The sequence below is a fragment of the Sturnira hondurensis genome, unplaced genomic scaffold (genome assembly GCF_014824575.4).
Source record: "Sturnira hondurensis isolate 20B ecotype Veracruz unplaced genomic scaffold, ASM1482457v3 Scaffold0020119, whole genome shotgun sequence".
NCBI lineage: Eukaryota > Metazoa > Chordata > Mammalia > Chiroptera > Phyllostomidae > Sturnira > Sturnira hondurensis.
In genome coordinates this window covers 1,934,746-1,961,512 of record NW_028092750.1, presented here as the reverse complement: position 1 = coordinate 1,961,512, position 26,767 = coordinate 1,934,746, and the positions used below count along the sequence as shown (strand labels likewise).

Here is a 26,767-nt window from a genome sequence, read left to right as displayed (position 1 = left end):
CTTGCTGGTTTCAGCCACTTTCTGATCCTGGGACAGGGTAATTAGTCCCCATTCACCCTCCCCCCTACTTCCTGGTAACATCTACTTTGCTTTCTGTTTCTGTGAATTTGCTGATTTCAGATATATTTTATAGAAATAATCATAAAATATGTGAACTTGTGTCTTTGGATTTTTAAAAAAATATATTTTATTGATTATGCCATTACAGTTGTCCCACTTCCCCCCCTTCATTCTTCATTCCCCTCCTCCCTGCACATCCCTCTCCCACCATCCCCCCTTTAGTTTATTTTCATGTGTCACAAGTTCTTTAGATTCTGTATTTCCCATACTATTCTTGCCCTCCCCCCATCTATGCTACTTATTCTCTGTACCTTCTCTCCCCTTCTCCTCCTCCCACTCCCCTGTTGCTAACCCTCCATGTGATCTCCATTTCTGTGGTTCTGCTCCTGATCTAGCTGTCCTCTTAGTTTGCTTTTGTTTTAGGTGTGGTTGTTAATAACTGTGAGTTTGCTGTCCTTTCACTGTTCATATTTTTTACCTTTTTCTTAGACAAGTCCCATTAACATTTCATATAATAAGGGCTTGGTGATGATGAACTCCTTGAATTTGGCCTTATCTGAGAAGCACTTTATCTGCCCTTCCATTCTAAATGAAAGCTTTGCTAGATAGAGCAATCTTGGCTGTAGGTCTTTGGATTTCATGACTTGGAATACTTCTTTCCAGCCCCTTCTTGCCTATAAGGTCTCTTTTGAGAAATCAGCTGACAGTCTGATAGGAACTCCTTTGTAGGTTAATGTCCTACATTATCTGTCCCCTTATCTCTTGCTGCTTCTAGGATTCTCTCCTTCATTTTAATCTTGGCTAATGTAATTATGATGTGCCTTGGTGTGTTCCTCCTTGGGTCCAACTTCTTTGGGACTCTCTGAGCTTCCTGGACTTCCTGGAAGTCTATTGCCTTTGCCAGCTTGGGGAAGTTATCCTTTATTATTTGTTCAAATAAGTTTTCCACTTGTTGCTCTTCCTCTTCCTCTTCTGGTACCCCTATAATTCGGATGTTGGAATGTTTAAAGATGTCCTGGAGGTTCCTGAGCCTCTCCTCACTTTTTTGAATTCTCATTTCTTCCTTCCTTTCTGGTTGGATGTTTTGTTCTTCCTTCTGGTCCATTCCATTGATTTGAGTCCCAGTTTCTTTTCCATCGCTATTGGTTTCCTGGACATCTCCCTTCATTTCAAGTAGTTTAGCCTTCATATGTTCCTCTAATTTGTGACTAAAATCAACCAGTTCTGTGAGCATTCTGATCACCAGTGTTTCGAACTGTGCATCTGATAGGTTGGCTGTCTCTTAGTCATTCAGAAGTATTGGCTCTGGGGTTTTGAGCTGTTCTTCTTGAGTCATAATGTCTTGGTCCCTTCGCACCTGTTACATATGAGGGGCGGAGCCCTAGGTGTTCACCAGGGCAGGGAGACCTAGTCTCTGGGTTGTGACACTGTATATGGGGTCAGGGTCAGAGAGGGGCAGTGGCGCTTGTTCCACGCTCTCTCTCAGATTTCGGTCCCCTCTGCTGCTTCCTGCAAGCAAATTGGGCCCCTCTGGTGCTGGTTCCCCGGTGTATGGGCCTATGCATCCCCCAGAACCCTGTGGGTCTCTCCAACAAACTCTCTATGAGCCCAGGAGCCTCTCCTGGCACCTCGACCCTTGAAAGTATTTTCAATTGGTGCTTTTAGGCTTTAATTCCCTGCACTGGGGCCCTGGTCCGAGTGGTCTGTCTTCACTGCCTGTTTTTTCACCTGGTTTATCTGCGCGTGAATGTGTGACCACGGTCAGCCAGCCACCTTGCGCCCTCACTGGGTCTGCCTGTTGCCACCCCACTCCTGTGATCTGCCAACCGCCGCCTGCGTTCCCGTTGGTCCAGCAGCTTTTTCCTGGGCGACCCCCCTCCACCAGCTGCTGACTCCGTCCCCTCTTACTGGTCTGGCTGAATGGTTCATTGTTGTTGTCTTCTGTACATTTCGATTTTCTGTGTTTGGGTTGCATTTTTGTTACTAAAACTTTGTTTTTAAATTTTGTTGTTTTCCACCTATGCCTCCATCTTGGCCGGAATTCATTTTTGGCTTCTTTCATTGAGCATATTTTTAAGGTTCATCTAAGTTGTATATATCAGTACTTTGTTACTTTTTATGGATGAAGAGTATTCCGTTGTAAGTGTATTTCACAGTGTTTATCCGTTCATCGTTAATGGACATTTTAACTGATCTACCTTTTGACTATACTGCAGCTGTGCAGGTGCTTCTCTGTGTATTTGTTAGAGTACCGATCTTCAGTTCTTCCGGGTATGTACCTAGGAGTAAAACTGATGGGTCATACGGTAACTCTCTGTTTAACTTTGAGAAACTCCCACACTGGTTTCCACAGTGGCTGCACTGTTTTACATTCCTCACAGCCATGTGCGAGGGTTCCAGTTTATTCACGTGCTCACTAACACTTCTTGTTTTTCATTTTTAAATTAACTTACATTTCTTTAATGACCAGTGATGTTTGTATGTTTATTGTCCATTTGTATATTCTCTTTGGAAAAGTCTTTTCAGATCTTTTCCCTACATTTTCATTGAGCTTTTGTCTTTTTGTTGTTGAGTTATAAGAGGGTTTTTAAAAAAACATTCTGGATACAGAACCCTTGTTTGATACAAGATTTACAAATATTTTTGCCTTTTCTGTAGGGTGTCTTCACTTTCTCAGTAATGTTATTTGATGCACAGAAGTTTTAAATTTTGACAAAGTCCATTTCATTTTTTTCGTATTTTGTTCCTATGCTTTTGTTGTCAAATGTAAGAATCTGTTGCCAAATCTGACTGAGATTTACTCCTGTATTTTCTTTTAACAGTTTCTGCTTTAGCTTTTATATTTAGGTCATCGATCCATTTTGAGGTTCACTTCGTGTGAAGTGAGGGAGAGGTCCAACTTTATTCTTTTGTGTACAGTTGTCCGCTTGTCTCAGAAACTCTTGCTGAAGAGACTGTGTTCTCTTTTCATGATAAGGTATTGGCCTTCCTGTTAAAAATCAGTTGGCTGTAGGTGTTTGGATTTCTTTTGTTTTGTTTTTTTAATTGAATTCATTGGAGTGACGGTTAATAAAATTACATAGGTTTTGGGTATACAACTCTACAGTATATCATCTGTATACTGTATTGTGTGCTCACCACCCCAAGTCAAGGCTCCTTCTATCACCATTTATCCCTGCTGTACGAATTTATTTCCGAACTCTAAATTCTATTCCATTGGTCTGGTGTCCATCCTCATGTCAGTAAAATGCTATTTTGATTGCTGTTTCTTTTTAGTTAGTTTTTAAATTGGGAAGTGTGGCTCTCCCAGTTTAATTCCTTTTATGATACTATTTTAGCTATTTGGGCCACTTAGAATTCCATATGAATTTGAGTATATGTATTTCCATTTGTGCAAAAAAAGCCATGGAATTTTGATAAGATTTTCATTGAATGTGTAAATAGTTTTGCAAATACTGCCATCTTCATAATACTCAGTCTTGCAATAAATGGCCCTAAGGTATCTTTACATTTATTTAGGTCTACCTTAATTTTTCAGCAGTGCTTTATAGTTTCCATGTAAAATTATGTTACCACCTTGGTTAAATTTATTTCTAGGTATTTGATTCTCTTGCATGCAATAATTATAAATGAAATTATTTTATTAATGACACTTTTAAATTGTTCATTACAGGTATATAAGAATGCAACTTGTTTTAGCATGTTAACCCTGAACCCTACAACTTTCTGAATTTATTTATTACCCTTTAAAAAATTCTTTGGGATTTGAAAATTCTTTGGGACAATACAATTACATTACATTATCTGCATATAGAGGTAGTTATACTTCTTTCTTTACAATTTTGATGCCTTTCATTTCTTTCTTTTTTCTTAGTTGCTTGGGCTAGAATTTCCATTACAAGTTTGAGTAATAGTGATGAAAACAGGCATTCTTGTCTTTTTCCTGATCTTAGGGGACAGTTTCAAGTATTTCACCAATTAGTATATTAACTGTGTGTTTTCCATGAAATTCCTTTATCCTGTTTCCTTCTAATTTCTAATTTGATGAGTGTTTTTATATTAAAAGTGTGTTAGATTTTATCAAATACTTTTTCTGCCTTTTAATTTGTAACAGTCTTGTTCAGATTAGTACCAATCTAATTTCAGTAATATAAGAAAACTCTGGCCTTGTGTAGTTGTAGTCTCTCTCTCTTCCTTTGTTCTAATTCTGTATTACGGTTCTCCAGAGAAACAGAGATCTGGAGTAGGGTATTATGTGTATATAAACAGATTTATTTTAAGGACTTAGCTAACATTTTTGGAGGATAGAAAGTTGAAAATCTGCAGGGTTGGCCACTAAACTGGATACCCAGGGAAGAGCTGATGTTTCAGATCGAGTTTGAGTCATGCTACTTCATGCTCCTTAGGCTTCTCGGATGTGCAGTTAACTTTTTCTTCAGATTTGGGAATTGTTAGTCTACCATTTGTGCACATTTTTCTTTTGCCCCCTTTTCTCTCCTACTAGACTCCTGTTGTGTTGGTATGCTTGACAATGTCTCACAGGCCTCAGAGGCTTCATTTATATATTATTCCTTCTGTTTTCCCTTTCTATTTTCACACTGGATAAACTCAATTGACCTATCTAATAGTTTGTAATTATTTCTTCTGCCTGATCAAATGTGCTGTTAAGCCTCTCTAGTGATTTTTTTCATTGTAGTTGTTATACTGTTCAACACCACAGTTTCTGTTTGATTGTTTCTTATTTTTATCTCTTTATTGATAGTCTATTTGGTGAGACACTTCTACTTTCCTTAAGGTCTTTAGATGTGGTTTTCTTCAGTCTTTGGATAGTATTTGCAATAGTTGGTTTAAAGCACTTGTCTAGTAAAACCCAACATATAGGACAGTTTTTATTGTCTATTTTTTTCCGTGTGTATGGACCATACTTTATTTGTTGGTATGTCTCAAAAATTTTTATTGAAGAATGGCTATTTTTAATATAATGTGGCAACTCTGCAAATGGTATTTCCAAACACAGAGATTGCTGTTACTGTTGCTTGTTTGATGAGTTTCTTGGCCTGATTCTGTGATCTCTGTAGTCTAAAGTGTGCATAGCCACCCAAACCTCCCCTTTTTAGCTTAGTAACCAGGTAATGGCTGCACAAAGACTTCTTTAAATGTCTGGGACTTGTTCTGCCCCCTCTAGGGACTGGTAGATGACTTTTATATCAACATGGTTGGTAGTGAAGCTGCAGGCATAACAGCTACTTCAGAGAAAGAGGAGTGTGCATAGAGCAAGGTAAAACAACAAAATCATTGTTCTTATGAGATGCAGTCCTTTTTATTGTATAAATGCTCTTCAGATTGTTGAAAGTTTTTGGTGACTAGCAGTAGTTATAAATAAGTTGATTTTGACCAGTTTTGCAGTGTACTTATTGCCTAAATGGAGGAACAGATTTTTGGAGATCCTTTTACATTCAAGAAGTATTCCCTGAGGAGTGCTTCATCTGAGGGTGATTGAGAGGTATATAAGCCCTTAAAGTAGACTGTGGCGCATCTTAGAAGTACTTCAATCCATAAAATCAGATATGATAACACAGAGTGCTAGTGTTCCCAAGTTTTTCATAGTATTAAAACTCCAGACACTGGGAACAAAGAAACTTAAATCTTTTCTGTGTGAAGAACACCATTCTAAGCCCTACATTATTTCTGTTAACAGGATTGTAAATACTATGTTTGGCATGCAATATTTAAAAAGAAATACATTAAACATACACATATGTATGTACACATGCATTATGTGTGCATATATATATACATTTGTATATATACATATATGTGACAGGTAATATGAAGTGTAATTGAAGAGTAATAAAGCAAAAAAGAATAAGAAAGCCAAGATACAAAAAGACAGAAAGCTTAGACATTAGCATATTAGACATACGCTAATTATGGAAGAGGCAGCTGAAACATAGAGGCAGTTGAAAAGATTTGCAGGATGTTTGAAAGTTTTTAGACCAGGGCCCCCAAAGCAGTGGTGGTCCTGAGCACACTCCCCATTCTTTGGGCTGTGAATCTAGAGAACTAAAAACCAGGAGTAAAGAAAAACTATTGGTAGACCAACTGTGATTTATATCAGTCCTTAAGTATGGGTTTAGGTGAGCTATTAATTTCACTGCTCACTTGCCAGAATCAATTAAACTCTCTGAAGGAAAATTAACATTATCCTAGGCATTGAACTGTTTCTACAATGTCTAGTAATCAATAAATAATAACTCATAACACATGGAGAGAAAATGAAGGCACTAATACCAAGAAAAACAAATAATTGATCTGGATCCACAGAAGACTCAATGAATTGAGCAGACACATTTAAAAATAGGTGCACTGAATATGTTCAAAGAGATAAAAGATAACGTTAGAAACTTTAGAAAAGAATTAGAAACTATTTAAAAAGCAATTGGAATTTCTAGAATGGAAATTATGCTAAACAAATTCACTCAATGGATGGGTATATTAGGTTGCTAGAGCTTCCATAACAACATACCATAGCTGGGTGGCTTACAGCACAAATATGTATTTGCTCACAGTTCTAGAGGATGGAGGTCCAAGATCAGGGTGCTGGCAGGCTTGGATTCTCTAATGGTCTTTGTCCTTGTCTTGTAGATACTGTATTCTCTTTCTGGTACATGGTCTTCACCCTTTGTGTGTCCGTATCTTCATCTCTTCTTGTTATATTTAGTTAGGGCCCATCCCAATGACCTCATTTAAGCTTAATAACTTCTTTATTTAATATTTTAAAAGATTTTATTCATTTCTTTTAGAGAGAAGGAAAGGGAAAGGAAGAGGGGGGAGGGAGAGAAACTTCTGTGTGTGAGAGAAACATTTATCGGTTGCCCCTTGCACATGCCCCAACTGGGAACCTGCCCATAGCTCAGGCATGTGCCCTAACTGGAAATCATATCAGTAGCCTTTTGCTTTGCAGAGTGGCACCCAAACAACTGACCCACACAATTCAGGGTTTAGTAACTTCTTTAAAGCCTTCATCTCCAAATACAGTCACATTCAAAGGAACTAGGGGTTAGGATTTCAACATACAAATTTTGGGGAAACACCACTCCTTGCATTAAAAAATGGGTAACAGTAGTGTAGACTTAATTGAAGTAGTGAACCAAGTGAAAAGTACATAAGAAAATCAGACTGAGCCTAGCTGGTGTGGCTCAGTGGATTGAGTGGACTGTAAACCAAAGGGATGGCAGTTCGATTCCCAGTTTAGGGCACATGCCTGGGTTGCAAGCCAGGTCCCCAGTAGGGGGTGTATGAGAGGCAACCAAATATAGATGTTTTTCTCCCTCTGCCTCCTTCCCTTCTCTTCTCTAAAAATAAATAAAATTTTAAAAAGATAAGAAAAAGAAAATCAGACCGAAGCATTGAAATATGAAAGGTTAGAAAATATAATAGGGCAACAGACAGGAGGATGTGAAGTTAAAATATAATATATGCATAATAAGCATCCCATAGGGAGGTTAGAGAGGGTGTGAGAGGAAACATCTGAAAAGACAATAGTAAAGAAGATATATATCCCAATAGTGATAGAAGATATAAGGCACAGATACAAAAAATTTAACGAATCCCAAACAGGATGTATTAAAAATAAAAGTAAACTTAAGAGTATACTTATATAAAACTGGTGAAAGTAAAGACCTTATATATCAAAGGAAAAGAAAAGAATTTCCCATCAAAGGACCAAAAAAATGGAATAATAGCTAACTTGTGAAAGGAAACAGCATAAGCAGGATAATAAAATAATAGCTATAGCCCTGGCTGCTGTAGCTCCGTGGTTGAGCGCGGGCCTGCGAACCACACGATCGCGGTTCGATTCCCAGTCAGGGCACATGCCTGGGTTGCAGGCCAGTTCCCGATTCCTGGTGGGGGACGCACGAGAGGCATACATTGATATTTCTCTCTCTCTCTCTCTCCTTCCCTTCCCCTCTAAGATAAATAAATAAAATATTTTTAAAAAATAGCTATAAAGTGCTTAAGGAAAATAAATGCCAAGCTCATTTTATGAGGCCAGCAGTATTCTAATTTCAAAACCAGATAAAGATACCTCAAAAAAAAAATAAAATTACAGACCAATATTCCTGATGAACATAGATGTAAAAGGCATCAACAAAATATTTGTAAACTGAATTCAGCAATACTTAAAAAGACCATATACCATGACCAACTGGGATTTATTCCTGGGATGCAAGGTTGGTACAATATTCATAAATTAATTAACATGGTACACCATCTAAACAAAAGGATAAAAGTTATATTACTATTTCAATAGATGCATGAAAAGCATTTGATAGAATCTGATACCCATTTATGATTTTTTTAAAAACCCATCAAATTGGGATTGGAGGGAACATACCTCAATATAACAAAGGTTATACATGACAAACCAGCAGCTAACATCATACTCAACTGGGGAAAACTAAAAGTGTCTCCTTTAATATCAGGAACAAGACAGGAATGTCCACTTTCATCTCTCTTATTCAACATAGTACGAGAAGTCCTAGCCACAGCATTCAGACAAAAAGAAGAAATAATAGGCATCCGAATTGGAAAGGAAGAAGTAAAATTGTCATTATTTGAACATGACATGATACTGTAGATAGAGAACCCTAAGGATTATACCAGAAAACTGCTAGAATGAAAATGAATTCAGTAATGTAGCAGGATACAAAATAAATATACAGGAATAATTTGCATTTTTATATAGCAAGAATGAACTGTCAGAAAGGGAAACTAATAAAGGAATTTCATTTACAAGTGCATCAAAAAATACCTAGAAATAAATTTAACCAAGGAGGTAAAAGACCTGTACCGAGAAAATTATGACACTGAAAAAAGAAATTGAAGAAGATACAAATAAATGGTAGTGTATACTGTGTTCATAGATAGGAAGAATTAGCATCATTAAAATGTTTATACTACCCAAAGCAATCTATAGATTCACTACATTTCCTATCAAAATAATGATCTTTTCACACAACTACAACAAATAATCCAAAAATGTATGTGGAACCACAAAAGACCCCAAATAGCCACAGCAATGTTGAAAAACAAACTTAGAGATGTCATGCTACCTGATACCAAACTATACTACAAGACTATAATAAAACAGCATGGTACTGGTATTAAAATGTCTGTGGGTCAGTGCAAAAGAATAGAAAGCCCAAAAATAAATGCACAGCCATATAGTCCATTAATATATGACAAAGGTGGCAGGGACAGTGGGGTAAAGAAGTCTATTCAATAAATGGTGTTGAGAAAATTGGGCACACTATATATAGTAAATGAAATTAAACCACCTTCTTACACTGTATAGAAAAATAAAGTTTAAATGGGTTAAAGACTTAAATGTAAAACTCAAAACCATAAAACTCTTAGAAAAAAACAGTAAAATCTTACGACATTTCACCCTGGCTGGTGTAGCTCAGGGAATTGAGCGTGGGCCTGTTAACCAAACAACTGCGGTTCCATTCCCAGTCAGGGCACATGCCTGGGTTGCAGGCCAGTTCCCAGCAGGGGACGCACGAGAGGCAACCAGACATTGATATTTCTCTCCCTCTCTCCTTCCCTTTCTCTCTAGAGATAAGTAAAATCTTTACCAAAAAATCTTACAACATTTCTGTTAGTAATATTTTTTTCTGACTTACCTTCTGGGGCAATGGAAATAAAAGAAAAAAACAAATGGGACTACATTGAAATTTCAGTGCTTTTAGTTCCTTGAATTGTTGAGTAAAAGTGAAAGTACCAATTAATATTACACTTTGATACGCTAAAGTTTTGTGTTGTAGTTTCTGGGGTAGCCAGTATAAGAGTAATAAAAGAGTATACAACTACCCAATGAGGAAGAGAAAATAGTAAAAAAAAAAATTTTTAAGGAAGAAAAAAGAGTGTAGACCATGTGAGACAAATAGCAAGCAATACTTTAACCTTGAAAATGTTCCACTAAGAGAAAGAATCCAGTCACAAAAGATCACGTATGTGATTTCATTTATAACAAATATTCATAACGGAATACAGAGGAAAGAAAGTACATTATGGTTGCTTGAGGCTAAGGTAGGGGTTAGTTGGGAGGGCGAGTAGGGAGGTAATGGCTAATGAATATGGAGTTTCTTTATGAGGTCATTGAAAAGTTATAAAATAGACTGTGGTTTGGGTGTACATATTAGTGAATATACTAAAAGATATTGGATTTTGCACTTTAAATTGGCATATAGTGTATGAATTATGTATCAGTAAGGATAATTTTTAAAAACTTTTAAAAGAATTGTGTAGAAATTCCTGGAATTGCAAGAAATAGAGTAAATGAAAATTTCACTACAGGGGCTTTACAGAGATTTGATTAGGCAGAAGAAATAATGAGTAAACTTGAAGATAGATCAAATGAGCTTATCCAGTATATGAAAAAGCAAGAAAAAAAGAAAAGAAAAATGAATAGAGACAAAGATCTGTGGGATACCATTGTAAAAATCATGTGATTCCCAGAAGGTGAGTAAAGAGAAAGTATGGGGGTAAAGAGTGTTGGAAGAAATAATAGCCTGCAATTCCCAAACTTGAAGAAAAACAATAACCAAGTCATCTAAGAAGCCCAACGAACACTAGGTAAGAAAACCTAAAGATATCCCTACCTAGACACATCCCAGTAAAACTGCTGGAAGACCAAGAGGGCATTCTGAAAGCACCAAGAAAAAGCCACTTACTGTGTTCAAGGCATCTTCAATAAGATGAGCTGACTTCTCTCATTAGAAATTATGGAAGCCAGAAAGCAGTGGAATGCCATATTAAAAATGATGTAAGGAAGGTAGAATCAAGAATTCTGTACCAAGAAAAGCTATCTTACAATGAGGAAGAAACCTTGGTAATATGCTCAGTGATAGAAATTCTAAACCTAAAAAGCCACATTTATATTGTTCCATTTCTATGAGATATCCAGAGTAGGCAAGTCCATTGAAACAAAAAAGAGATTGATTACTGGTTTTCAGAGAATGAGGACATGGGCAGGAATGTGGAGTTACTCCTATTGGGTAGTGGGTTCTTCTAGGCATGATGAAAATATTATGGAATTAAATAGTTTTGATAGGTCCATACTTTTGTGAATATACTAAAAACATGGAGCTTCTGGTCAAGATGGTGGTGTAGGTAAACACAACTTGACTCCTTGCATAACCAAATCAGAATTACAGCTAAACTGTAGAATAACCATCATTCAGAACGATCACAAAACAAGCTCAATGGAAGTCTTACAACTACGGAATTAAAGAAGAAATTGCATCCAGGCTGGTGATGGGGTGGAGACCTGGAACTGGCTGGTCCCACACCCATGTGTGGTAGATAAAATTCAGAGGGGTATTTCAGGAGCAAGGATTCCCAGACCCATCAGTCCAGGGTTCCGGGGCCCGGAAGATAAGTCTCCATCACTTCCAGCTGTAAAAACTAGCAGGGTTTAAGGCTGTAGAAGACAGAAACTCTGGAGTCCAAGGCAGTTCCTCTTACAGGGTCCACATGCAGACTTACTTGGACTAGCTCCATCTGATCTCCATGTGTGGGGGCAACGCACTGAAAGGTTTCGAAGACCTATGGAGAAGACTGAATTGTCTGGCATCAGGGTGAGAATGACGGGGGTGGGCAGCTTTCTCTCAGAATTGCTGGCAGAGGCCATTGTTCCTTTTCTGAGCCCTCCACAGAGCTAGCAAGTGGGCACCATATCTGATACTCTCAACCTGGCTCACACTGTTTACCCTACCTGGTGATTTCCTGAGGCCCTGCCCATCCAAGCTGTTTTCAGTGGTTTTTCCATATCAGTGGCTTGTCTTGGTTGATGCTTCAGATTTTCCTTAATTCTCTCAAACAAGTATTACCTGGCTTTAGTGAACCCTGTTCCTCTTGTTAAGTTGCTTCGGGACTGGCACTAACAGCAGCTGACCTTGGTTCACAGCTTGGCCTTGCCTAGAAACCTCCAAGCCCAGCGCAAATAGCAGTCAGCTGCAGGTTTCTTTGTAGCTTATATTGTGTGACCCTGGACAGAACTCAGGCAGTGGCTGACCTTCAACATGCCAACACTAATTGAGACTCAACTGCAAGAGGAGTGTACACAGCCTGTACATTGGGCACACCTCGAGTACCTAACTTGGGTAATAGGAGGATGTGCCAGTGGGTCCTACAGGACATTTACTATAATTAGGCTACCTTACAAAACCTGGGAGATGTAACAGCTCTACCTAATACATAGAAATAACCACAGGGAGGCTGCCAAAATGAGGAGACAAACATGGCCCACCTGAAAGAACAACAAAACTCCAGAAAAAGAACTAGAAATGTAGACAAGCAATCTACTAGATGTAGGGTCAAAACACTGGTTATAAGGATGCTCAGTGAACTTAGTGAGGACCTCAGCAGCAGAAAAGAGCCAGTTGGAAAGGAAAGATACACTAATTGAAATAAAGAACAATTTACAGGGAATCAGCTGTAGAGTGGTTGACGGTGAGAATCAAGTCAGCTCGTTGGAGTATAAGGAAGCAAAAAACAACCAGTCAGAACAGCAAGAAGGAAAAAAAAGGATAGTGTAAAGAGCCTCTGGGGCAACTTTAATTTTGCCAACAATCATATCATGGAGATGTGGATGGAGAGCAAGAAATTGGAAATGTATTTGAAAAAATAATGACAGAACTTCTCTGACTTGCTGAAGGAAATTCACAAGTCCAGGAAGTACAAAGAGTCCCAAACAAATTGGACCCAAAAAGACCCACACCAAGACACATGGTAATTAAAATGTTAAAGGTTAAAAACAGTCTTAAAAGTAGCAAGAGAAAAGCAGTTAGTAGCTCCACAAAGGAGCTCCCATAAGACTGTCAGCTGATTTCTCAAAAGCAAATTTGCAGACTCTTAGAAGACATTGCAAGAAATTTTCAAAGTGATAAAAAGCTAGGACCTACAACTAAAGTTATGCAGCAAAACCAGCATTTAGAATTGAAGGTCAGACGTAGAGCTTCCCAGATAAGAAAGAGCTAAAGGAGTTCATCACCACCAGACTAGTATTATATGAGATGTTAATGGGTCTTCTTGAAGGCGAAGATAAAAAATATGAACAAAAACGGCAATAAATAGACATGTATCCACAATTGAATCTACAAAACACTAAGTAGAACAAAAACAAAGAGAATGTTTTGATGGTTGCCAGATGGGAGGGAGATTGGGGGATTCATGGGTAAAAGTGAAGGGATTAAGAAGTACAAATGGTAGTTACAGACGTGTCGTGAGGGTGGAAAATATAGCATAGGGAATAGAGCAGCCAGAGGCATATAGATGCATGGCCTGTGGACAACAGCTGTGGGGATTGCCTGAGGAAGTGGCTGGGGGCCAGGTAGGTGGAGGCAAAGGGGGGAAAATTGGGACAACTGTAGTAATGTAAGCAATAAAATATTTTTAAAAACACTGAATTGTGCAGTTTAAAATACTGAAATTTATGGTATGTGATTTGTATATATTTCCATTTTTTTTTAAAATGGGAAAGTTAAGATACTTTCTTCATGTAGAAATGAATTGACACTGGATGCTAACTCTCATCAACATGAAGAAATAAATGCCACCAGAAAAGACTACTATGTAGATAAATATAAAAGAGGCAAAAATTGCCCTGGCTGGTGTAGCTCAGTGGATTGAGCTTGGGTCTGCAAATCAGACAACCGTGGTTTGATTCCCAGTCAGGGCACATGCCTGGGTTGCAGGCCAATTCCCAGCAGGGGACACCCAAGAGGCAACCATATGTTGATATTATTCTCCCTCCTTCCCTTCCCCTCTAGAGATAAATAAAATCTTTTTTTAAAAAGGCAAAAATGCACTTTTGTTTTTAACTCTCCTTCTGTAATTTCAGAGACAAATACAAAAGTCCGTAAATATAAATCTGAGTAGGTGTATATCCAATATTTAATTATGTAGTTTGTATGACAGTAAGAGAGGAGAGGGGATGGAGCCAAAAAGGAGCACACTTTTAAAAATATTAATGCAATTAATTTTGTATTAACCAGATGAAATTATTTTGAGTCAATATGTTAATTGTAATCCCCAATGGGGACACTAAGAAAATGCATCACAATAAAGGAATTAAAATGGTAACTTGAAAATGTCTATTTAATACAAAATAAAGCTGTCACGGGAAAATAGAAGAACAAAAAAGATGAAAAGCACGTGGAAAACAGGCAGTAAAATGGCAGATGTAAATATTAGCTTATCGGCAGTTACATTAAGTGTAAACAGACTAAACACTTTATTTGGAAAGTAGAGACTAACAGCATGGATTAAGTAAAAATCTGTAGGTGTGCTTTCCACAGAGGACACATTTTAGCTTCAAAGACTAAGTTGAAAGTAGAAGCACGGAACAAGATACACCAGGCAAATAGAAACCGGCAGAAAGCTTGTGTGGTTATACTGTCAGAGGAAGTAAACTCTAAGGTACCAGTTGTTACTGAAGGCAAGGAAGGACACTATAAAGGCAAACGTGTCCGTTCACAAGGAAGACATGCCATAAACATATGTGAGCCTAACAGTGCAGACCCAACATACATGAAACAAACAAATGATGAAATGGACAATTCAACAATAACAGTTGAAGACTTCAAAACTCCCATTTTCAGTAATGGGTGAACAAGTAGGAGAAGATTAACAAAAGAAAAAATAGACTGGAACAGCACTGTTATTGCCCTCACCATGACAGACATCTGTAGGGCATCCCACCCAACAAAAGAATACATGTTCTTTTCAAGTGTGCATGACACACTGTGAGAGACCACATGTCAGGCAAACAAGACTCAAATTTAGAAGGATTAACGTGAAATTCAGAAAGAAATTTAGGGAATTCACAAAAACATGGAAATTAAACAATACTCTTCNATAACAGTTGAAGACTTCAAAACTCCCATTTTCAGTAATGGGTGAACAAGTAGGAGAAGATTAACAAAAGAAAAAATAGACTGGAACAACACTATTATTGCCCTCACCATGACAGACATCTGTAGGGCATCCCAACAAAAGAATACATGTTCTTTTCAAGTGTGCATGACACACTGTGAGAGACCACATGTCAGGCAAACAAGACTCAAATTTAGAAGGATTAACGTGAAATTCAGAAAGAAATTTAGGGAATTCACAAAAACATGGAAATTAAACAATACTCTTCAATAACCATGGGGTCAAAGAAGACAGTAAAGAGGGAGATAAACTGTTTTGAGATTAATAAAAATAAACACAACATGCCAAAACCCATAGATGTAGGTAAAGCAGAGCTTAATGGAACATTTATAACTGTAAACACTAAAATTTTTTTTTTTACTTTTTTGGTTTTCAATTTTTTTTTTCTTACAAGAATCTCCTGACGTACTGCCCTTCTTTTAGGCAAAAGGTGGTTCTTTTCCACTTGCCTCACTTGGTGTTTTCCTTTGCCTGGTTTGTGCTTCTCAAGACACATCTGCTGCCTTTTCCATGAGTTGATTCCTAATCAGTTTGTGAGCCCTTAATCGTCAGAATCCTCACAGCAGTACCTGTCATAGCATGTAAGAGATTTGGTCGTACGCTTTTTGTTTCCTTGTGTAAATAAGTGGCCTGTTTGCTGATCACACCCAGCTCCTCCGGTTTGGCAGTAATGGGAAAACATCCACGTGGGAAAGAAGTGGCGGGACTCTGTCTAAGTCTTCATCCCCAGAGATTTTCCATCTGCCTGACCTTTCTGGGGCTGATTCCTGTCTTCACCTCCGCACTGCATTAAAGGATTATGCTCCTTCTCACTCATTCTGGCTAAGCTTGCACACACTCCACCCCTTAATTTTTGTCACACAGTTGAGGTGAACTTGGGACTTGGAAACAATAATTGACTAAAGGTTCATGGAAATAAACACACAAATCAATAGACAACTGTGTAACCTGGCTTAATGATCTAAAAAATAAAGTCTCAATTTAAAAGCATACGGTGAGATACCACCTCACACACACTAGGATGGCTAGAATTAAAAAAGTGGAAGTGCTGTCGGGGGTGGGGAAATGAGAACCCTCACGCATTGCGGGTGGGATTTGAAAACGGTGCAGCTGCTTTGGAGAGCCACCTGGCAGGCAGTTCCTCAGGGTGTTCTTGTGGAGGTACCACGTGACTGGTGTCTTTACTCCTAGGTATATACCCCAAAGAAAGAAAAACGTGTCCTCACAGAAACTTCCACACAAGTGTTTATACCAGTATTACTCATAACAGCGAGAAATAGAAACAGTCCAAGTGAAGGTGGACTGATGAATAGCCAGACAAAAGGTGACACATTCTGCAATAGGTGATTATTGATGAAACCAGTGACGGACTGATAATCCTACAACATGGAAGAACTGTAAAAACGTTATATTGAGTCATATTAATTAGTCACAGGAGGCCACATTTGATTGATTCTGTTTGCCTAGAATACCCAATCCAGAGAAACAAAATAGGGTACTATGGTCTGGGGGTTGGTTTGGAGCAGTAGAAGTGACTGCTAATGGGTATGAGATCACCTTTGATCGCCTTTGTGGCGACGAACATGCATGCTCTCAAGTTAGATGGTGGTGATTTTTGCACAGTTTTACAATGTGGAAACATTTGTACTTTATACCTTAAAAGGGTAACTTTGATGGTTTAGCAAATTAAATCAGTTTTTAAAAAGCATTCCTGAATCTCCTAGCTTCCAAAGGAGGTAACTTGGTGGCATCAGCAAAATCAGCTGCCAGAGGAAAAAGATTTAAAAGCCTGCCTTGTTTCCCTAGGCCTCTATTCTTCCTCTCATGCTGCCCAGATCTAAAACCTTTACCTAGGTTTCTTAATATTTCGTCCAGCTTTTCCCATTGTCCTCAGCTGCAGGCTTTCTCCTGGTTTTCCACCTGAAGCCTCATAGGCAGCTTAAACCCATCTATGGCTTAATTTAATATTTAGTATTTAGATTTATATTTCTAGTCCAACAGTTCTTGAGGTTTTTTTATCTAAGGAACACTTAGGTCTTAACATGTGAGTTAATATATTTTAACATTTTTAATTTAAAGTTTATTTTGTCTGATTAATGTAGCCAACCCTAGTCTCTTTCTGTAACTAATGGAATATCTTTTTCCATTCTCTCATGTTCTCAGTTTGTCTCTAACTGAGCCTGTTTTTTTTTTTTTTTTTTTTAAGATTTTATTTACAGGGGAAGGGAAGGAGAGAGGGAGAGAAACATCAATGTGTGGTTGCCTCTCATGAGTCCCCTGCTAGGAACTGGCCTGCAACCCAGGGATGTGCCCTAACTGGGAATCGAACTGCGGTTGTTTGGTTCACAGGCCCACGCTCAGTCCACTGAGCTATACCAGCCAGGGCCTGTTTTTTAAAAAAATTAATTGTTTAAATCCTCACTTGATGATATGTTGGATTTTTACAGAGAAAGAGAGAGAGAAACATCAGTGTGAGAGAGAAACGGCAGTCATTAGTTGCCTCCCATGTGTGCCCTGACCAGGGAGCAAACCTGTAACCTTAGTGTGTGGAATGACACTCCAGCTGACTGAGCCACTTGGCCAGGGCAATTGGATACTGTGTTTTTATTTATTCTGCCAGTCTCTGTCTTTTGGTCGCAATGTTTAATTTATTTACATTTAAAGCAATTGCTTCTATCCTTTTGCTGTTTGTTTTCTATACACCTTATAGATTTTTTGTCCCTCATTTACTGCATTACTATTTTTGTGTTCAGTTGATTTTTTGTAATGAACTGGTTAAATTCCTTTTTCATTTCCTTTTGTGTATGTTCAATAGCTATTTTCTTTGTGGTTACTATGGAGATTTCATTTAACATCCTAAAGTTGTAACACTAATTTGACTTTATAGCAGCTTAACTTCAATAACAATATAAAAATTCTACTCCTTTCATTTGTTATGTCACAAAATTACATCTTTATGCGTCTATGTCCCAATATGTAAACTAACAATTCTTTTAAATCTATTTGTCTCTTAGTTACATAAAAATACTAAGTTCCAATAATATTCTAGGTTTTAGACTAATGGTTTTTTTTTAAATGTGCAGTCTTTTAAATCAAGTAGAAAACAGAAAGTATAGTTACAAGCCATTGTTACAATTATACTGATTTTATCATTGTTCGTGTATTTTTTTCCTTATTGGGATCTTTATTTGTTTGTCCACATTGCTTTATGGTCCTATCTAGCATTCTTTCTTTTCATCCTTGTACGGCAGGTTCATTGGTAAGTCCTTCAGCTGTTGTTTACCTGGGAATGTCTTAATTTCTCCCTCACTTTTGTAGGAGCGTTTTGCCAGGTGAAGGTTTTGGATGAGTGTTTTTCTCTTTGGCCCATTGACTGTATCAGCACACTGCATTCTGGTCTCCAGTTTCTGATGAACAGTCTGCTGATAACCTAATTGAGGATCCCTTTTATGTGATGATTTGCCTCTATCTTGCTACTTTCCAGATTCTTTATCTTTGGATTTTGAAAATTAGATCATGTATCTTGGTGTGAGTTTCTTTATTTTTTATTTTAAAATTGTTTCATTGATTTTTAGATAGAGAAGGAGAAAAATATTAATGTGTTGTTCTGTGGGGGCGAATTTCCTCGCAAGTCCCCCCCCCCATGTGCCATGGATGAGAGTAAACATGACTGAGACATGATCTGCTTGGGGAGGAGAGGTACCCAGTTTCCCAGAGGAAAAAGGCCTTGAGCAGTGGCCAGTTTCTCAGGGGAAAAAGGCGTTGAGCCCTTTTCTCCAAGGGCTTGTATTGGGTTGTAATACACAGGAATACAGGGTGGCAAGGATCAAACAGTAGATAGTCTAAGTCAGAGTCTGTTAGGCAGAGAGTTTTAAGGTTTCCTGCTTGAACCCTTATCATATGAATGAAAGCACTCTTAGCAGAGCAGATTTCACAGGTTTATCAGGAAGTCTTTGTGATGCCAGATTTTTTTCCCAGGACATGCTCTAGCAGGGCAAGGAGCCGCACCCCTCTCCATCAGGTACTCAGGCTTAAGAGCCAGGAAGCAGCCAGGAAGCAGCCAGGAAGCACTTCTCCCAGAGGACATGGGGACTTGGGCTTTTTCAAAACCGGGGGGCAAGAGTCCATTGNAGATTTCACAGGTTTATCAGGAAGTCTTTGTGATGCCAGATTTTTTCCCAGGACATGCTCTAGCAAGGCAAGGAGCCGCACCCCTCTCCATCAGGTACTCAGGCTTAAGAGCCAGGAAGCAGCCAGGAAGCAGCCAGGAAGCACTTCTCCCAGAGGACATGGGGACTTGGGCTTTTTCAAAACCGGGGGGCAAGAGTCCATTGCTCCCTCTTTGTTGCAGCCCCCTGAGTCCTTCCATGATGGTCTCCCAAGTGGTCCTGTCTGGCCTAGGTTGCCCCTCCTCTGTGAGGGGACTTACCTGTCATTGACTTCTGACCAGGCTTTGGGGGCAGGGAGGAAACACTGTCTCTGAGGCAGTGTTTGCTACAGAGACAAGCTTTGTCTCCTGCTGCTCACGTTCATCCTTAGCCACAGGGGGTAGAGAGTTCCAATTCCTAAAACCAAGCAGAGCAGTCCACAACATTGTTCCACTTATTTATGCACTCATTGGTTGCTTCTTTTATGTGCCCTGACCAGAGATCAGTTCTGTAGATCAAACCCGATGACACTCTAACCCACTGAGCTACCCTCTCAGGGCAGTGTGGGCTTCTTCAAATTCACAGTATTTAGAATTTATTGAGCTTCTTGAATATTTATTTTTTTAAAATATATTTATTTATTTTTAGAGGGGAAGGGAAGGAGAGAGGGAGAGAAATATCAATGTGTGGTTGCCTCTCGTGTGTCCCTTGCCAGGAACTGGCCTGCAACCCAGGCATGTGCCCTGACTGGGAATGGAACTGCAGTTATTTGGTCCACAGGCCCGAGCTCAATTGCTGAGCTACACCAGCCAGGGCTTGAATATTTATATTATTGTCTTTTATCTAACTTGAGAGGTTGTCAGCCATCATTTCTTCAAATATTCCCTCTTCCTCTTTCTTCTCCTTTTGGGTCTCTCACAATGTGTATGTTGATTGACTGGTGTCCCACAGTTCTCTTAGGCTGTCTTTTCTTCCTTTGTTTTTCTTTCTGTTCCTTAGACTCAAGAATTTCCATTGTCCTGTGTGCAAGTTCACTGATTCTTTCTTCTGCCTGCTCAAATCAGCCTTTGAATTTGTGTAGTGAACTTTTAAATTTCAGTTAATGTACTTTTCAGCCTCAGAATATCTTTTTGGTTAATTTTTAGGTTTTCTCCTTTTTGATAGTTCAGTTTTTGAACATATTGTTTTCTTTACTCTCTGCATACCTTTTAGTTCTTGGAGCATCTTTAAGATAGTTGTTTTAAAATCTTTGGCTAATGTATCTGCCATCAGATCTTTTTTGGTAACAATATCTGTTGACTTAATTTTTCCTTCGAATGGGCTATACTTTCCTATTTTTTTTGATGCCTTGTGGCTTTTTGTTGAAAACCAGATATTTAATGTGGTAACTCTGGAAACCAGATTATCCTTCCCCAGTGTTCGCTGGGTTTTTAAAAAAATTGCGGTTGTGTGTGCCTGTGCTGGGGCTCAGCCAGCAGTGCGTGTGCAAGGTCTTCCCAGGTCCCTGCGGAGCCTTTCCCCCAGCATGCGTGGTCACTCTCCAGTTTTCTCCCATGGATGCAATTGTTTTGTGATGTCCTGGTCTTCAGTGTCTGACCCCCAAGAGCGGAAAAGGACAGAATAAATGAGTGCAGGGAGGAGTGGCCTCTGCCTGTGAAATCCCCTGGGAGTCCCTCCAGCTGGCAGGGGAAGTGCAGGAGCAAGGGCTGGCAGCCTCTCTCTGTCCCCCTTCTGGGATCAGGGGCAGCAGTCAACAATTGGAGCACAGGTCCCGATATTTGTAACATGGGATCAGGCAAGGTGGCTGACAGTAGGGGATGGGGGGCTGCCACTGTGCAAATTGCTAATACTAACTGCAGTTTACCCTCTACGTCTTCCCTTGGAAGTCGCAAGCCTTCAGCAGACAGACTCCAGAGTTCCCGAATAGTTACATCAGACAGATTCTGTCAATGTAGTTGTTGTCTAGGTGGGCAGACACATTCCTGCAGCTTCCTACTCAGCTGTGTCCCCAGAGTCCTGCCTATCTGTCCCCTTGTTGACCTGGTGAACTTTCCCAGAACTCAGGCCTCCTCATCCTGCTGCCCACACTCACGCCTGGCATTTGCTCCTTGAAAGCTTTAGAAATCCACTGCTCACCTGTGAAGGCTTCCCTCTCTGGACATGCAGCCGTCATGTCTGGTCTGTATCATTTCTTATCTGCTGGTCTTGGACCATCCCAAATGTGTGCTTTTTATATTGTTTTGAATTTTCTGGTGTTACCCTGGGAATGGAGGTTTTCTGTATCTTTGGATATCCTGAACTGGAAGTGTTCTTTCATTCATTCATTCCTAACCATCTTCAGTCTGTTTTGTAGATCATTGCCAGGATCAGTACCAGGATAAATTTGGGATTGATGTGTAGGTTGGTCCTCAATCATTTACTTAACCCTTGTCCAGCCGCAATCTAGGCCTCTGCTCATGCTCTACCTGGGTCCTTTTACCCTTCTTTGCTGGCTGAATTGTCTGCTAATTCTTTCATCATGCCTGTTCCTGAGGTGTAATATTTACTTCTCCCTTCAAAGAACAAATGTCTCATATTTCTCTGTTTTCACAGCATTTTATTTATACCTTAATTATGTTACAGTGTGTTGAGAGCATTTGCTTTAGGTATCCATCTCCTGATTCTCATTTGAGTTCCATGAGCATTTGGATGGTACTGAAGTAATTTTCTAATTGTATGAGGCTGGAACAGTGGCTCATAATTACTGGGTGTTAAGTGTGTCTGCTGTGAATGAATGGAGCCATCCACCAGAGAATATCTCCGACTTCCAGCAGGTGCTTGCTTCCTGCTTGACCCTTGCCGTTGCCTTCAGTGCTAAGGGTACCAAGCCAAACAGGCACACTTCTGCCTTCAAGGCACCCATTAATTTATTTCTTTGTGTACTGTTTTAATAACATACAGTGCATTTAACATCTGCGTGTCCATATTGTGATTTGTGGTATATCCTGACCTCTCCTCAGAACATAATTTTATCATTTCTGACGTGAGGAGAATGGACCAGATGGCTAGAAAACTTACCATTGTTGACTATCAATAGGTTTTAAGCTCCTCAACAACAGGAATCATGTCTTTCCTGGAAGCTTACATGGGGCAAAGTATAGTGTCTCGTACTCAGTGGTAGGGTAGCACATTTTAAAGAGAGAGCTGATATCAGTGAATACTTGAAATGAATTTGATTCTGTTTTTTTCATTCCATTGATACTGTTTTGCCCCTAGTATGTGCTTAGGAATATCTGTATTTCCTTGATCTTACGTATATACAGAGAGGGGCAGGTCATAGCTGAAAAGCAGCAGTCCTGGTCAGTCCGGGATAGGATTTGGGGGCCCTACGTATCAGTAGTGCCAAAGCTGAGAAAGCCGGGTTTGGTTAGGAGAAGGCACCTTGATTGGTAGTCCCTCTGGACTCCCATTGGAGGCAGGAGGCAACTAAAGCCTCTTCTCTAAAAGGTGGAAGAGGCACTAGATGGCCAAGGCAACACAGACAAAAAACGTGCTGCAAACTGGGGCTGTAGTTCCAATCTTGGAACGTGAAGGTGATTGCAGGTTCGTAAGTGTCGTACTTGAGTGGCTTAGGAAAAAGGAATATTCATAAATATTTGAAATCTGAACTTAGGCTCCAAAAAGGTTCTGGCTGATTATTTTCAAAAAGGGTTCTTTGAAATGAAACTTCAATTTTTATGTAGAGTAACCTATAAATCATATGTAATATGTGCATCTTTTAATTCAGTCATATTTTGGGTTTTTGAGTGGAACCGTGAACAAAACCCTAGAGGAATCATACTCATAATCAAACCTCACTAACTGTGAATTAAATGAAAGCACTTTTCAGAGAACTCCTAGTGTAAAATGGACTCCTGGAGTCAAAACACGATGAGAACATTTGATTTGAAACCAGGGACAGTTTACCGTGACTGTTAATTACTCAGTTATAGTAAAACTGTTTCACATTATACTTGATTGTAGGGTGATATTTAGCAAAGTACCCTTTCACTTGTTAGCAGCTTTCGATGTTGCTGTTACCTAAAAATGTGAGGATATTGGGACTGTGGGAAGTGGGGTCTGCAGTAGAGGTTCTCTAACAGCTCACCTTGTTCACGGCCCAGGTGGTAATTAGTGTTAAATCCAAGTAGGAGATTGATTTGGCCCATCGTTTTCCTACTTCTAACTTATTCACACTGTTTGAGGATGAGCCATATCATGTGACTTAACAACTTGCTTATTTGGCTTTTGTGTTTTATTGATGGCTTTGCTCTACCAGGCCTGTTTTAGTGCCCTGAGGAAGTGTAGGAAGGACCAGAGCTTTCCCCTGCCCTCTGACACTCCTTGGTGTCTCCAGGCTGCCCTGGGCAAGCTGTTCAGTGCCCATGGGCACTGACCTCGGGGCTCCACTCTCACCCCAGGAGGTGTCATTTCAGGTGAATCACTGTCTCCCAGAGAAGATTGTGGTGTACCGTGATGGAGTGTCTGATGGCCAGCTAAGGACAGTTGCCAACTATGAGGTTCCTCAGCTACAGAAGTGTTTTGAAGCTTTTGAGAATTACCAGCCCAAGATGGTGGTGTTTGTAGTTCAGAAGAAAATCAGCACCAATCTGTACCTGGCTGCTACCGAGCACTTTGCAACTCCCTCCCCGGGGACTGTGGTAGATCATACAATCACCAGCTGTGACTGGTAAGTAGACAAACCATGACATTTTAGCAGCAATGCAGAAGTTATTCATTCCCTGGGTATTGCAATGGGCAGTTGCCTAGAGAGATGTAGAATGGAATCCTCAGAGATTTTACTGTTAAGAAATAAAGCTTTAATGTGGATATAAAGTACAGCATAGGTAATATAGTCAATAATATTGTAATAACTATGTATAGTGACAGGTGGATACTGGAAATACTATTTCTAGTGGGGAACACTTTGTAAAGTACATGATTGTCTGACCACTGTGCTATGCACCTGAAACTAATACAAAAGAATACTGCATGTAAAGTGTAATTGAAAAGATGGCTCAATCTTTAAAAAAAAAAGTTTTAGCCCTGACTAGTGTAGCTCAGTGGCTTGGGCATTCATTGTCCCGTAAAACAAAAAGTCGCCCATTTGATTTCCAGCCAGGGCACATGCCTGGGTTGTAGGTTTGGTCCCTAGTCCAGACACGTGTGAGAGGCAACCACACATTGATGTTTCTCTCCCTCTCTTTCTCCCTCCCTTCCCCTCTCTCAATAAATAAATGAATAAATAAATAAAGCTTTAAAAACTATTAGAAAAAACAAAAGTTTTTTTACCTCTTAGGTATAAAATGTTGAGCATACATTTTTAAGATTCATGCTTAACGAATCTTAAGGTGCACAGCATAGTGGTCAGACAGTCACTGTGCACACAGTTATGGGAGTTTCTACAGTGATTCTCGAATAGCCTGTTGAGTCAGTAGGACCTGAGTTCTAATTACGGTTTGGTCCCTGTGTGTTCTCGAGCCAGTTTTTTGACCTCGCTGAGCCTTAGGTGAAGGAGCTGCAATGATATTCAGGTCTTTTCCACCTCTGTGTGGTCGAACCCCACCACATCATTGCTCTGTCCTTTTTCCTTTCAGGGTGGACTTCTACCTCCTTGCCCACCACGTACGGCAGGGCTGTGGCATTCCTACACACTACGTGTGTGTTCTCAACACTGCGAACCTGAGCCCCGATCACATGCAGAGGTGAGCCGACCAGTGCTCTTTCTCACTCTGCGGCAGGGTCGCTGCCCACCCTCAGCAGTATTTACCCCTTGACTTTCTTCACGTTTTTCATAGCAATGCTGTCTTTTTTAGGAGTAATTGGTAATTCTGTTGTACATTTAATTTACTGGAAGAGCTTTAAAAAATATACTGATGTTCAGGCTTCACCCGTGAGTATTCTGAGGCATTTGTGTTTTTAAAAGTGTTCTTGATAATTATGAAATACAGCCGACTCTGAGATCCAAAACCCTTAAGCTCAGACTATATTAATAATTTGCTGGGGTTCCAACCCTTCTGTAGCCTCTCCTTGAGGCAAAAAATAATTTTTTGTCTTTGTTTTGATATAAAAACAGGGGGCACCTAAAGTGAGGGAATTTACTTGTGTCTTTCAGACTCACAAATGGTGGAAATAGAAACAATTGCACTTAAAAATAATTATTTCCAAAATTGTGTCATGTAAAAAAAATAAATTTAAAAAAGGTACATCTTGTATTCCTTGGTGCCCCAGTTTCTGGAAAGTCCACACCCGTAAGTGCAGGACCACATCCCGAGTGACAGTGGGAAGTAATAAGGATCATATTTTCTTCTTGGCCTGCAGGTTGACTTTCAAACTGTGCCACATGTACTGGAATTGGCCCGGCACCATCCGAGTTCCAGCTCCTTGCAAGTATGCCCACAAACTGGCTTTCCTGTCAGGACAGATCTTGCATCACGAGCCAGCCATCCAGCTGTGCGAGAACCTCTTCTTCCTGTGACTGGGCCACCCGGATACGGGCTGATTGGAGGGATTAGACTTCTGAGCCCAGCTGCGACTCCCCAAGGATCCAGGGATTTTCATGTTGATGTTTTCCCTTTTATCAACCTAGTAGGATAAGATGCCTTTTTGCCAATTTTTTTCACTTTTAAACCTGGTATCACCAAGAAGCAAGTTCTATTCTAAATATCAGCTGGAAATTGCCTGGTTGTCTTTGTAAAGTAAATGGGGGTGATAGTGCCACTGTGCACGGGAACCCTCGAAGGACCTGCAGAGCCAACGGAAGCTACAGAAGCCGGCAGAAGCAGCAGTCACACCTGGCTCTGCCCACTAAGCAGGTCCTACCTATATCTGGCACTGAAGTGATAATGAAGTCACTACCAAATTTCTTAAAGCGGAGTTGCTTTATTTGGGCAACTGGGAAAGGTAATAACAAGGCCTATGGGGCAAAGTTTTTCAAGATACTGCTGTTGCTGGCGAGTGTGAAAGACACTAGGAAAACCAGCTGGTGGTATAATCAGGCCCTTGCTGGTCTGATCTCTGGGGATTGAGTGTGTGGCACCTATAGCCTGAGCAGGCCTTGAAAGGCAGTTCAGGTCTCCCCTGCAAGAGGCCAGGTTATGTCTTTCTGTATATTTCAGTTACTTCACAGTAGACCATGGCGATTTCCTCCTCTGCCCACCACACCTTTGTTCATTGTAACTGATTTTTATTTTTGCAGTTTTTAATTTTAGAGAGAGAGGGAGAGAGAGAGAAACATTGACTTGATTCACTTATTCATGCATTCATTGGTTGATTCCTGTATGTGCCCTGGCTGGGGGGTCGAACCTGCAACCTTGGTGCATGGGGACATTGCTCCAACTAACTGAGCTACCTGGCCAAGGCCATAAATTTCAGTTTTCAAATTAAGAATCAGAGCAGGTGAAACTAAACCGCAAGGAAGGTTTATGATGGGGTGTGAGCTTTTCTTGAACCTTTCTCCCAGTTGTGTGGCCTTCTTTTCTGTTGCTATATGTTTGTAAGTTGAATCATTCATTTTCCTAACTCAATAACTTTTTCCT

General features: G+C 39.8%; 1 protein-coding gene across 1 annotated transcript in view; it reads left to right on the top strand.

Moving 5' to 3' along the window:
- PIWIL2 (piwi like RNA-mediated gene silencing 2) overlaps nt 1–26,432 on the top strand; it is a 62,604-nt gene extending 36,172 nt beyond the window's left edge. The window contains exons 20-22 of the mRNA XM_037028904.1: nt 23,666–23,919; nt 24,827–24,934; nt 25,551–26,432. Of these exons, the coding sequence (XP_036884799.1) occupies nt 23,666–23,919; nt 24,827–24,934; nt 25,551–25,707 (519 nt within the window). The 3' untranslated portion in view covers nt 25,708–26,432. The remainder of the gene's footprint in view (nt 1–23,665; nt 23,920–24,826; nt 24,935–25,550) is intronic.
- The last annotated feature ends 335 nt before the right edge of the window (nt 26,433–26,767 follow it).